The sequence below is a fragment of the Sabethes cyaneus genome, chromosome 1 (assembly GCF_943734655.1).
Source record: "Sabethes cyaneus chromosome 1, idSabCyanKW18_F2, whole genome shotgun sequence".
NCBI lineage: Eukaryota > Metazoa > Arthropoda > Insecta > Diptera > Culicidae > Sabethes > Sabethes cyaneus.
The window spans coordinates 162,121,422-162,136,340 of record NC_071353.1 but is presented as its reverse complement, the minus strand read 5'-3'; the positions used below and the strand labels follow the sequence as shown (position 1 = coordinate 162,136,340).

The following is a 14,919-nucleotide window of genomic DNA, read 5'->3' as shown; positions in this document are numbered from 1 at the left end:
AGCCATCTCAAACCTCTAATATTCTTACTTTATTTCAACGATGTGAACTTCTCTTTTGAATACCCGCGGTTATCTTTTGCCGATAACCTTAAAATATTCTTTGTAATTCAGACCACCGCTCTATTTCTTCAACGTCAACTAACCGATTTTGCTGAGTGGTGCCAAACTAACCGTATGAGCTTAAACTCCAATAAGTGCTCAGTCATCACTTTCACACGAAGAAAAATGCCAATTCGATTCGACTATCACCTAGCAGGTAACGCAATCAATAGGGAAACATGTGTTAAAGATCTCGGCATACACCGCGACGACCAAAATCTTTTAAACAGCATACTTTCTATGTAGTAGCCAAATCATCTCGTTGCTTGGGATTCATAATGAGAGTGTCTAGGAATTTTACGAACATTTACTGCCTGAAATCTCTCTACTGTTCACTCGTTCGTTTAGTTCTTGAATATTGCTCGGTAGTTTGGAACCCTCATTACCTCAACGGAGTACACAGGATCGAAGCTGTCCAACGAAGATTTGTGCGATATGCTCTTTGGCGGTTACCCTGCAATAATCCACACCAGCTGCCAAGTTGAATGAAAGTCGTGCACAGCTTATAGGACTTGACTCACTGCAAGTGAGGCGAGAGCTTTCCTGATCTGCTAACCAATCACATCCACATCCACGCTTCTCGGCGAATTAAATATCAACGTCCGCCCTCGAGTTCTTCGCGATAGTGCCTTCTTCAGGTTGCCTGTTCGACGCAGAGATGCCATATTTTCTAAAAAAAGGCCTGGGGGCCTTGGCCCCTCCCGAAATATTTTGGCTTGCATTTTTAAAGAAAATTTCAATGCAGAACAACAATACACTAAGCTAAAACTGAAGCACAAGTATATTTTTGATGAGTGCGCCTTTGAATAACACATCGTTTTGTATCTCTCATAGTCTTTGAAAATTTTCAACAGGGCGACAGGGTGCTGCTCGACCAGCTAGAACACCGAAAGTTTGACATCGTGTCACAGCAGGAGATCTGTCGCAAAGGCGAGAAAGTGTGGAGGATCCGTGGCGGCAATGCCCAATTTTTCCAGAGTGGTGGAGCGACCGACCAAGTCTTGGGCAAAATGCAGAATCGCGTAATGGACTGGAAAGCGATCAATGAGAGGATGTGCGTGTTGAGGATAAAAGGCCGTTTCTTCAACTACATCGTCATAAACGTATATTGGCCACAGGAAGGTAGAACCGACGATGAGAAGGAAGCATTTTATGCCCAGCTGGAGACAACGTACGACAACTGATCACGACAGGACATCAAGATCGTTATCGGGGATATGAACGCCCAGGTCGGCAGGGAAGCAATGCATAGACCGGTGATCGGGCCCCATAGCCTGCACAACGACACGAACGACAACGGCCAACGATGCATCAACTTTGCAGCTTCCCGAGATTTGGTGATCAGAACCACTTTGTTTTCCCACAAAGCCACCTGGAGATCACCTGACCAACGACCTTCGAACCAAATTGACCATATTCTCATCGAGAGCCGGGTTTTCTCGAACATCACCAACGTACCCTCCCTACTGGGTGCGGATATCGACTCGGACATTACCTAGTAGCAGGTAGCAGTACACGTGCGCTCAAAACTATCGACGGTTTATACCTCGACGGTTTAACAACCCGCCAGTTGCCGAAAACTACGCGCGCGTACTGGACGGAACTCTGTCTTCTTTTGTGGAGCTAGATGCTTTGACCCTCGAAAACGGATGGAGTATGATACGCTCGACCGTCAACGAGGCTGCTAGGAGTGGAAACTTCGGGTGCACGAAATGATTAGTTTGATAGGGAATGCCAACAAGCGATAGAGTGGAAAAAAGAGCTTGGAAAAACTGTCTAAGCATATCCACGAGAGAGAATTAGGCAAAGTATTGCCGAGCGCGGAATCAGTTGACCACGATACTGAGGAGGAAAAAGCGCCAGAGGGAGTACAAAGATCGTGAGGATCTGAAACAACTATTCCGGGCTAATGACACTCGCTAGATTTACGAGAAAGTGAACCAAACTCATAAGGGCTACAGACCTAAACCTGACATGTGTAGAGACGAGAGAGGGAATCTAATCACAAAAGAGCGCGAGGTGGTCGACAGGTGGAAGCAGTATTTCGATGAGCACCTCAACGGCGATATAGCAGTAGGAGACGCAACGGAAGTTAACCTCGGAGTGCCTACAAACGACAACTGCGTGCCTGCTCCCGATCCGGCCGAAGAGATCCGGCGAGAAATTCGTCAGCTGAAGAATAGGACTGCCGGTCTGATTAGCGCTTGATACATCGTCAGCTTTGAGCGGCGTATTCTCCTTGATCGAAGCGTCTTGCGGAGGAAAAAGTAGGCTCGATGCGAGAGTGCCAAAAGCTATGCAGTCTTTAAAAATCCTGTAAAACATTCTTCTCAACAGCAAACTAATTACCAGAATCCTGGCTACGTCACTGCCTATAAGGGTTACTGCTGGTGTGAGACAGAGCGGCATTTTATCTCATCGCTTCTGTTTCTCATCGTTATGGATGAGGTATTTGTAGGGAACGTACGAAGTTAGAAGAATTAACGTAAAAATAAATCTAATGAAACTAAATCATTTGTTTCAGTGTAACTGAAATTGCTTTGCATGTGTTGCGAGAATGTGTCATACGAACGGTAAGAGACAAGCAGAGCAATCTTGAATCGCTCAATATGAGACTCACGTATACTGACACATGGCATGATAAAGCTTGCTCTAAAAACAAAGAGTCAGTTTTTGGACGAACGTAGACGTTTACGGACGTTGTTCCGTGTTCCGGAGGGCTCGGTCGGAGGCAACCGAGACAGACACTACAGTATTAGTCGGAGCGATTGACAGTAGACCAAATTGAGGATTGCCTTGGAACGATGGAGTAACCTAATGACCGCGATCTAACCGACGACATTGTCTTGCTCGCATAACGCCGAAACGGTATGCAGAGCAAGTTAAATGACCTCTTCGAGATCTCCCAGACAGCAGGTCCTATGGTAGTGAACAGGTGGATGCCTTTCAATATATTGATAGCCAGACAACGCCCGATGGTAGTACCAAGACAGATATAGGCACACGGATCAAGAAGCCAGGGGTGCCTTCGCAGGTCTGCGAAACATTTGGGGCTCAACCCAGATCACTCTACATACGAAAACTCTAGAACTCTTCTCAAACATGAAATCCGTACTGTTGTATGTCTGCGAAACGTAGAGCGGCGCAGCGGAGACAACGCAAAAACTACAGGTATTTATTAATTATTGCCTGCAACATACCATTCGGGCCTGATTACCTGCCAAGTGGATAACCAACGAGGAACTCCATCGTCGTTGTCATCAACGGCCGATAGCAACAGAAATTCGTGAACGTAGGTGAAAGTGGATCGGACACACCTTGAGGAAAGGAGCGAACGAGATCTGGAGGGAAGCACTCGACTGGAATCCACAAGGGCAGCGTAGAAGAGGCAGACCCGGAAGCTCAAGGCGACGCAGCTTAGCCAACGACATCCGGGCTGTAAACGAGGACCTGTCCTGGCGACAGGTAAAAGCTATGGCGGGTCACCGTCAGCAGTAGAGATCTCTGATTTCATTCCTTTGTTCTGCCGGACCGACGGACTTGGAGACATAAGTAAGTAAGTAAGCTAAGGTAAACAAATTCGTCGACTACTTTAAAAGTATCTCTATCTGTCACCACCGCAACTCCAACACGCGAAGTTACCACGCTCTCTACCAGCTATCATATATTTTGTTTTGGAAGAATTTATGATATTCCCTAGGATGCGCCACAGCTCTACGGTTAACACCGCTGATATCGATGTCGTCCGCGAACCCTAGGAGCCTATGAGATTTCGTGACGATGGTACCGCTTCTCTGCACGCCTGCCTTTCGAGTAGCAGCTTTCAATGCAATGTTGAACAGTAAATTCGATAGTCCATTACCTTCTCAAAGAAGCCCAGGAAAGCACGTATCAGCCTAATCAGTTTGATAGAAAACCATGTTCAAGCATAATCCGTCTCAGCTCATTTCGTTTAACCGAATCGCACGCCGCCTTGAAGTCTATAAACAAATGGTCTGCAAGTTGAATTCCCGGAATCTCGTCCCTCTCGAGAACTGCACTGGTATTCGCCAACAACAGCCTCTAACAACCTGAGAAAGAGGATACGGGAGAGAATTTTGGCGTGTCGCAGTTGCAGCCAATATGTGACGTCTGGCCAGGGATGATTCCTCCTCAGAATAAAAAAAGAAGAGAAAAACTCAAACTTTACTCAGTCGCGATCTATTCTGCTCCGTTCTAGTTTAACTTTTCTCTTTTTTACTGACCGCAATTGCTCAGCAACCTGCGCATTGTTCTACTCATTGAGGAGTAAACTGAGCAACAAAATGTTAATACACTTTTTGGCTGCTCATGATATGGACACAAAAAACACTGTTCGGGCTTCTCGCAGCGGCAATAGTGCAAGAAGTGTTGCAAAAAATGTTCCCGTGTAGTTGCTTCTGACATGGATCTTTTTGTTTCACCTTCACACGTAGGTACTTCAGTATGAGTGATTTAAAAGGTCTGTCATTTTTCGCACAATCAGAAACTAAATTTTGTTTATATTTCTCTTTATTTTTGGTGTGTTTCTCTTTGTGTGGATGTATTTTTCATTTGTCGTAGCAGTTCTGCTCATTGTGTTGAATAAAAAAAAGTTGCACTTTTTGCACAATGAGTGTGGAAAGACAAGCCTGCTTCTGGCTCAATTCTTTTTATCAGTCACTCGTTGGCGTCAAACCACTCACTGGAAGTGGCAGCAACAGTAGTACCCGACACTTCTCGCGCTGTAGTACCGATCGTGTCGTGGATGTACCTCCACTACTCGTTCAAGCTCTCTCCAAGTTGCAGCAACTTCTTCCGCAGATAACCGCCGATTTAAATCATTGATTTCGATTTAAATACGTTGGACAGCTGGGTGCGGATCTTACTTATTACGAAATAGTGCTTCGAATCGAGGTTTGGTTCGCGGAAAGATCGCACCTTTTCGGCCATCGATATGAGAGCAGGCCTCTCCATTAGGTAATTTCCAGGTGTGCTTCCGAATGTTCCGCCATGCAAAATCGGTACTACAGATAGCCATTTTTCTGGCTGCAGCGAATTTTAGCCGCAAGTCATTAGCATCGGACACTCTCCATAGGATCTACTGCTGGAATTCGCGTTCTCTCTTCTCGATCTTTAACTCTGCAGCTCTCTTGCCAGGATACCGGCGCGTACCGGTTTATGTAGAGTCCTGATGAAAGTTTTTCCCAGATGGCATCGAGGTAAGACGCTGGTCATAAGTTTCATAAGTCAGCCGCCCGCTCCGGATCCGTTGCTATTGTACGCCGCCCCTAACCTTGGATATAGCCGCATACCTGGTACGGAACCGTGCAGTGAAATCATCGTCGTCACCGCCCTTAACTTCGAGACAGGCGCTCACGGCTGGCAAGGCTGTTCCTTTTGCCAACAATCAGCGGAAGCATCGGTGCTTCCTTCCCTGTTGGTATACGACCTTAGTTTCCACCGGGGTTGTTTACCCAATCTCCACTAAAATTGCTCGTATTTCGGCTGATACCACGACGAGGTAGAGATAGGAGTTCCTGGATACGAGGCTAATAACCACTGTGGGGTCTATTTTATAACTGCAGGTACACGAGATACCGATGTGACGCATTATGTCTAGTCACAACAGACAGAAACAGGAGTAAGCAGATTTAAAAACGCATTCAAGCCCTCCGCAGAACAACTCGATGAAGAGCGCGAAGCTAACGTTCTAAAAAACGATAATCCTTTACGGACTTAGAGCTGGAACTTTGCTACAGAATACGTACGTGCACTTGCCGTATGCAAACGAAAGGTCTGTTTCGGACTCTGGACTATGGAGAAATAACTATTTAACAGCTGGCGAACGTCGGAAGGCTGCGGTTCAAGACCTAAATGACGACCAGATCGTATACCAGTGTCGATCGAAACGCTCACAAAGAGTTGACGAAAAGTAGCAAAGGAACGCGAGGATTGATGGTGACGATGACAACTGAATCAAGCGGTGTATAAGAATCGTCATCAGCATCAGCATTTATTTCCAGCATTCATCATTGTTATGGCAAAAAATATTTTAAGCTTAAAATTAAAACTTACTGCTCCTACCGATATGGTTCTGTTTCAAAAAGTAGCTATAATATGTGTTTGTTTGCTTCTTAAATGTATGCATAACTCGCTACAGCAGTAATATATTTAATAACAAAAATCAAGGCTAAACGCTTAAACACAGAGGAACTGTTGATTGCTTATTATAAATATACGCACGGTATGATTATATTTTATGATCGGTGATAAATAAAGTTAAGTCAACTGTGAAACATATGGGAAGTTGTTGCAGGATTCAATCAAACTGTCAGACAGCTCAATCCTTACAATTGATGGGAACTATTAGAGCGTAACATGCTTTCGTACAAATGATAGAACATATAAAATTCATCCGTTAACAATAACACTAGTTTCGCGAATCGGCGTTTTCAAATCCCAGGGATTCATGCTAGAAACAACGCGCATGAAGAAGTGTGCACGCGCAAGAGAGACACGATATGAGGATTGACAGTAATTATAGAGACACCAGAATGGGAAGTCTTATGGGCGCGGTTTGATTGTCTTGGAAGCCGGCGGTGGAATCTTGCTAAATCCAGCGGCGTCGAACACCGGGAGCAGCTCGCGGACACGCCCTGGTATGCTGCCGTCGATCATGCGGCTGTGGAATGAGAAAAACAAAACCAAACGGAGAAGAAGAAAAGACGACATTTTAGAGCGTTCGGCACACCTAATTAACCGCGCAGCACGCGGTTAGCGAGGAAAGCCAGACTAGTACCTTCCTTTCTTGGTGGCGATTTTGGCGGCCTGGGCCGGAAGCGTCGGCTCGGTCGGGAAGAATGTTGCACCGTAGAAGTCAAGCCCATTTTGCAGCAGATGATGATACTCATCGATTGAGGCAAGCGTGATCCGGATGGGCGGCGGTGGGGATTCACGCTGCAGGCCAACGTCTTGCTCGTCGACTGGTTTTGCCGTGGGTAACTTGGGCAGCTGGGGCTTGGGCGTTGCAGTGCCTACGGGAAGATTATTTACTTGGAAAAAGTTTCAGTTACTACCGGAGAAGAAGTGTTTCACTTACCCGATGGCATTTGTTCCGATTCTTGGGAGTTGGATTGTTTCTGGTAGTGCACCACTAGCCGGACGACTTCCACAACCGAATTGAATCGGTACAACGAGTGACGGATGTCATCCACGGGCACATCCTCCGGTACGTCAAAAACGTAGAGCATGAAGGTCTTTTGTGGCCTACAAGGAATGGCTACCTTCTTGTAAAATCGTGCACCAGTTACCTTGTGGAATCCCTTCTTGAAGACGGCCTGGTAGTCTTCTGGATTAGAAAATTTGAACAGTATTCCAGTGGCCGTTTTCGTTAGACTAAAGCAACCTTTGAAGTTCATCTTTTCGCAGATCAGAGCTGCTCGATCCATCGACAGTTCATGCGATGGTGTTAGCAGGAAAGCTCCTTTGGCTAGGAAGTTTTCACTGTCCGATACTTCCGAATCGTCATCGTCGGTTTGGTTGGCCCGTTTGTCGTTCCACAGCACGTCGGAAAGTTTGGGGCTGCGTCCGGATTTGGAGCTTTCCGGCATCAAGCTGCTGGAACTGCGCTGACGCCGATATTCGGTTAGGTTTTTCTCCTGCTCCACATCCGAGGCATTTCCGATGTACGACATGGTGCGTGATTTAATCCTCTTGCATCCACGAAAACACGTGATCCAAAGTACAAAGTACGCGCGCGGTCACACTGTGCTACCGGTATTTTTTATTCCACAACACTGCACACGTCACTGCATTTCTTGGCACCGGTTTGGGGCTTCACAACAGTCCTTAGTCTGACAATCGATCACTAACTAAACCACACACATTCACACGCGGTTCGCGTCCGGTAAGGGAATCGCACCGATCGGATCCCCGTTGTACACGACAATGAACGGCACGGTGGTATCGATGGCACTTTTATAGCCTAACCCACAGCCGTTCCGAGACAGTTTGTCGCGATTCAGTGATTCGCCAAACCCATCTTAATCGATGGCACTCGCCACCGTCGTCGTCGTCGTCGCCGTCGTCATCATCATCATCTGCATTATGATCGATTGTGATAGGCAGCCGTACAAAGTGTGACGAAATTTCACTCGATCGATTGGTGCAAAGGATTAGTGACTTGTAAGAATATTCCGTTTGATTCAAATGTCGAGTACTTAGGTATTAGATTATGTTGCCACTTTGTTAAAAATAAAATGTTCAAAGTTTTGCTTGAGGAATTGTTTGCTTTTAAGAAAAAATGTTGAAACTATATTGATTTTATTTATGTTTGATACTTGAAAAGTACCGAAAATTTACAGTTAGGCTTTGACTCAAACTTCGAACACGGTTTCAAACTCTTAGCAACATTTTCATGAGAATGAAACGTGGCAAAATCATGCTGGTTTCGGGATTAGCTTTGAGTGCATAAATTCATGTTGCACGTGTACAAAATTTCATGTGTAATTCTGAGAGTTTTTGCCCAAACTTGTACAATAATTGAGAAAATTACCTCAAAGGTTTTATAATTTGAAAAAAAAATATCATAGTCGGAAGAGATAGATCTTCATGGACACAAATATTTTGAATATTTTTTCGAGGTTACTCGACTGATTCCTACTTACACATCTAAAAGTAACCGAAAGTCATGGAACAACCGGAATAGGCATGAATGGGCCATACGCAGATTCCATGCCAGCTGATAAGGACACCAAACTACGTACGCATTTTCGATTAGGGAACAGTATAGCGCCTTCAGACAGTGAGGATCACTGAAATCACGAGCAATATTAGCGATGAAGTCAAACTGTCGGGAAGCTTTCGATATTGCAGTGGTGCGGTGTAAATTGAACGGAGCAGTACTCCGAGGTCATTGACTTGGTCGACTCTCGAAATTACCTGTCCATTTATTTACGGATTAACGGTTTGTTTACAAACAGAAAGTTGTTGAAAAGTGAGCTGCAGTTTTGTGATAATTTTGTCATTGAAATACTGTTTATCTTGTAATTTCACTGTGATAATCGTGATCATTGGAAGATACTGTGCTCGGAAGTATTAAAGTTTCTTTTGATAACGTGATTAAAGTGCAAAATAAAACAGCAGTAGAAATGGATCATCTCTGCAACGCCTGTGCTAATGTCATTCATACGGATGCAGATACAGTTGTTTGTCAAGGTTTCTGTAGATCAACATTCCATTTTGGATGCTCCAAGCTTAATCCAGCAGTATGGGAAGAGGTAAAATCTAGCGCTGGTTTATTTTGGATGTGTCACGCTTGCCGGAAAATTATGCATAATGTAACTTTTCGAGATTCTCTTACCAATGCTAATAACGTACTTCACTCCGTATTGGATCAGCAAAGCAAAATGTTCGAAGAATTAAGAGATGAAATCAAGAAAAATGCAAACATGATTAATCGAATTACGCGAAAAATTCCCGTTACGCCTTCAACTCCCAAAGTGATTCCCGGGTCAGAGGGTAGAGCGCCTAAGCGTCCTCGCATTCTTGTAGATCTCCCACACGAAGAAACAAATGCCGTTCGAATGCTTTGTGGGAATAAAGAGCCACCGCAGGGTTCATCTATTCCGATCGTACCGCTGCCCCCTCGAGTAAATAAATTCTGGCTGTTTCTGTCTAGATTCTCCCCACAAGCCACTGTGGAGGAGATTTCTACACTAGTACAGCAGAATCTGGAGCTGGAGGGCCCCGTCCAAGTCATTAAATTAGTCCGCAATGGTGCTGATTTGAGCCAAATGACATACGTGTCATTTAAGGTGGGAATCGATATCGCTTTCAAAGAAAAGGCGATGCAGCCCTCGAGCTGGCAAACTGGTATTTATTTCCGCGAATTCATAAGTGAACCTCGAACAAACACATTTCAAAATATCAGAGATAATGAGTCCAATCCAGAAAACTTTCTTACACCCCTTGCCAATACACAGTAGTAATAACAATCCTGCAATATTGAATGATCATAATCGTATTGAAATTAACATAAATGCTACTGACGTACCTGAGTTGGAACCAAATTTGACCGTCACTAGTCCTATAGTATCAATGACACGAAAACCTACCGAAAAGAAAAAGATATTGGATGTATATTATCAAAATATGAATAGTATAAGAGGATGCGAACGACAAAAAATTGTCTATATGTCGTCTATTGAATTAGACATAGATGTATATTGTTTCACTGAAACTAACCTGGATGCAACTGTACTGGATGGTTCATTGTTTTCTTCCGCCTTTCGTGTATACCGTTGTGATAGAAATGCCTTCAATAGTGAAAAAACCTCTGGCGGTGGTGTTCTGATTGCCGTCCGAAATAGCATCGCCAGCACAGAATACGCAGTGGCTAAAAGCAATGAAGCACTCTGTGTTAAACTAGCAGCAAAGACCGGATCACTCTATATGTGCTGCGGATATATTGCACCTACCTCTGGTATCGATCGTTATCGCTCGTTTTGTCTTTTTATTGAGTCCATAGTTGTAAGCATTAGTCCGGAAGACGAAGTTATCGTTGTCGGTGATTTTAACCTGCCAAATTTGAATTGGAATCAAATTAATTTCGACTCAAATAATCCATTTTACTTACCCGAACAAATTACTTCACAAACCGAGATAGCTATTGTTGATAGTTTTCTCGCTGCTGGGCTGATGCAAGTATGCAATATTGTAAACAACAACAATTGCTTTCTTGATCTGGTGTTCACTACTGACACAGACATCTGCCAGGTGGCATTAACGGATCCATTGATCAAGAACGAAATTCATCACTGTGCGATGTTATTGACCATCGAAGCGGCCGCATCGAACGAGTGTGACATTGGGGTGTTCAAAAAGTATTTGAATTTAAATGCAATGGACAGTGTAGGCGTGCGTACTGACTTAGGTAATATTGAATGGAACAATATCTTTGTTACAGAGGAAATGTTCCAAAGCGATGTAGCGGGATATGTTATGCAAGCATCTGTGCTGCTGGATTTTATTCGCGCCGTTGGTGTTCTCAATGTCGATATCGGGGATGCTGCGAATGTTAATAATTCCGTGGATTATAATATTTTGTCGTTTTATCATGTGATTTTCGATATTTTTTCCCGTCATGCTCCAATGGTCATCAAACAGCAAAAATCACAGCACAATTACCCCGAATGGTTTTCTCGGTCGCTTATCAATCTAATGAAAGCCAAACGATCGGCTTTAAAACGAATGCATCGAAATAGGTCAGATGAAAACGTGACGCACTATAAGCAGGTTCTACGTATGTTCAAAGCTGCCCACCGAGAAGAATATGAAGTTTACCTAAGTGAAATACAAAGATCTATAAAAGGTAACCCGAAATGTTTCTGGAAGTTCGTAAATAGCAGAAGGAAGAACTGCAGTATTCCAGATCACGTTAAGTATAAGAACGTTACTGCTACCGGTGCTCAGTCATCAACGCACCTATTTGCGGAACATTTTAAAACCGTATTTGACGAACATACCTCCGCCAACAATATACCATTTCAATACAGCGATGCAGAAGCATACCAAGTATCTCAAAACAGCATCGGAAATGCTATTCGCAGACTCGACAAAAATCTGTCACCTGGTCCCGATACACTATCGAATAAGCTTTTGAAAGAGTTTCAGAATGAACTAATAGAACCTCTCGCGAGTCTATTTAATGCGTCTCTAGCCTCCGGTTACTTCCCCTCGATTTGGAAGGTATCTCGTATTAGTCCAATTCATAAAAAAGGATCTCGCTCAGATGTGGAGAACTATCGAGCAATAACTATCCAGTCGGCTATACCGAAGCTCTTTGAACAAACAGTTTACGATCATCTATACGAAACGGTTGCTGATCGTATCTCTTCTGCTCAACACGGGTTTTTGAAGAAAAAATCTGTAACCACGAACCTTTGTGAATTTACGTCTCTGGTAAACGATTATATCTCAAGGGGGTTTCAAGTAGACTGTGTATACACTGATATGAGTAAAGCCTTTGATTCTGTTAAGACGGATAGTATTATGCAATCGGTTACAGACTTCGGCATCGATGGACCGATTTACAACTGGCTAAGAACTTACCTTTCGCGCAGAGTTCAGTATGTGAAAATTAAGGAAAACGTCTCTGCTTCATTTGTTGTTAATTCGGGAGTACCGCAGGGTAGTCATCTAGGACCATTGCTTTTTGTACTAGTGATGAACAGGCTTCCGGATATGTTGTCCAATGCTACAATCTTAATATACGCAGATGATGTAAAAATCTTTTTACCTATCAAGACTGGCAGTGATTGTCTTAAGCTACAACTTGACGTGGATAACATTGGAATATTCTGTTCGAATAGCGGCTTGAACATCAACCCAGATAAATGCTCTGTTATGACTTTTTCCCGAAAACTACGTCCAATCGAATTTCAATACTCCTACAACGGAATCGTTTTGCCACGCAAGGAAACCATTCGTGACCTAGGAATCATATTTGATCGTTCACTTTCGTTTACAAGTCACATAGACAACGTTATTAAAGACTGCTTAAAGCTATTTGCTCTTGTGAGACGATACGGTCGTGACCTTAAGGATCCATATGCAATACTAGCAATATATGTAGGCCTTGTGCGAAGTAAATTAGACTTCGCAAGTGTAGTTTGGCGTCCGCAATATGTAACCTATATACAACGGATAGAGACAGTCCAAAAAAAGTTTGTTCGTTTTGCATTGCGGTACTTGAGGTGCAATGGAGATGAACTACCGCCGTATCACGACCTATGCTCTTTAGTCAACATTGACACAATCCACTGCAGACATAAGATTGCCGACATAGTGTTCTTCACGAACATCCTATCTGGACGAGCCGACAGTCAAATGCTTGCTTCAAGGTTGCATTTCAATCACAGCCAAGTTGCACTTCGGAACACCCGGGTGTTTAATCCACCTCATCGAAACAGGAATTACTCCCAGCATGAGCCAACGTGCCGTTTCATGAAAGCTTTCAACGATCTACAGCATATAGTTAATGTTACCATGGCACCAGCGAATATTAAAAATAGGCTTAGCTTGTATTTTAGGGGACAGTTGCATCCCATTTGAGTGTTTTTAATAGTTAATGTTCATAGTTACTAAGTACTTTTTTATTGGAAAACGGGCTTGAAGCCTAAACCTTAATTGAGCAAATAAATAAATTATTTGGTAGTTGAAGAAGATTGGGCTAGCGATGCGATGGAAAGTCATTACTTGGCACTTCGGGATGCTGATGACCAGCCAGTTTTTCCTGCACCAGTCAGCGAACATACCCAAAAGCCTCTGAAGTCGCATGCAATCATCTATCGAACGAACTGGCGAATACAATTTCAAATCGTCAGCGTACATTAACTTGCATCCAACTCCAAGTAGCGAGGCGATGTCGTTGAAAAACAGCACAAACAGTAGCGGACCTATGTTGCTGCCTCGAGGCACACCCGACAAATAGTAAACCGGGAAGAGAAACAAGAGTTAAGCTGTACACGCAGAGCTCTCTGCCGCATAAATAGGAACGGAGCCATTCTGTAAAATTCCGAGATGCGCCAAGTCGCTAGAATTTCTGCAGTAGTATTTGATGGTCAATACGATCGAACGATGGGTAATGAAATGGAGAGAGTTACCTGGAAGGAGCGTCAAACATAGCTCTGGCTTTCTCAAGCTCCCACCTAGCGCCTCCACGCAGATCTAAGTCAAATGATGACGGTCGATGGCCTTACCCGGAAATGCTTCATGTACTTACTGAAGCAGCTAAGCTAGGAGGTGCGAACTAGAGCGCCTGTTCTCCAGGTGAGGGGCGCCTCACAAAGCGTCTGTCTCGTAACGGGCGGCTGAATATGAAATGCTGTATCCCGCAAGCTATACCTAAGATGGCAGACCCATCAGCGGGATGTAGGTATCGCGACCACGGTGAGGTAGTATACCGAAACTTCAATTACCACGAACAACGAACAAAGAAATTCAGGGCGAAACAATCGGTATAGGACACGGAAAGGGACAAGGAAACGATTAAGGGAAAACGATTGGAAACTTGGTACCTGGAATGTCCGAACTCTCCATGAACCGACAGGGGCTGGCTTGCTTGCTCGAGAGCTGCATCAACTCGGAGTGGAGATCGCTGCTATTCAGAAAGTTCGGTGGCCAAATTCCGGAGAAAGCGAGTTCCGTGCAGTAGACCCTATTGCAGGCACTTCTTTCAAGTACCACATCTACTACAGTGGCGGTAAAAAAGCAGAACATGGAGTCGGTTTCGTAGTGATGGGAAAACAAAAGCAACGAGTTATCCGGTGGAGGCCCGTAGATGACCGTATATGCGTGTTGAGGATTAAGGGCAAATTCTTCAACTATAGCCTAATCAACTTATACGCACCGACAAATGATAAATCCGATGATGCTAAAGACGAGTTTTACGACAAGCTTGAGAGGACCTATGGAGAGTGCCCAAAACACGACGTGAAGATCATCATCGGAGATGCAAACGCGCAGATCGGGAGGGAGGAATTCTTCCGTCCAGTTATTGGAAGACATAGCCTGCATCTTTCGACCAATGATAACGGTGTTGCGCACGCTCTCCGTGCTACGCCGTACCTACGCACACAGTACTTTGACAACGCGGCGCTTCACCGTGTTGGCAGAGATAGCCGATTTGTCAGTGTCAGTTTGTCACCGAGAAAACAAAAACAAATCACGGTTCGAGGAAAAACGTGTCATCAACAAAAGTGGCAAAATTGTGAATTATTAATTAAACTAAATTTACTAAATTCGCACTTAAAAGCTAAG

The 14,919-nt window shown here is 44.1% G+C and overlaps 1 protein-coding gene across 1 annotated transcript; it reads right to left on the bottom strand.

Annotated features, from left to right (window-relative positions):
* Positions 1-6,663: 6,663 nt before the first annotated feature.
* On the bottom strand, positions 6,664-7,793 carry LOC128732518 (uncharacterized). The gene is made up of 3 exons (XM_053825784.1): positions 7,199-7,793; positions 6,899-7,133; positions 6,664-6,781 (listed from the first exon to the last, which is right to left on the bottom strand). Exons 1-3 carry the CDS (start codon positions 7,791-7,793, stop codon positions 6,664-6,666), a joined length of 948 nt encoding a protein of 315 aa, XP_053681759.1.
* Positions 7,794-14,919: the final 7,126 nt, after the last annotated feature.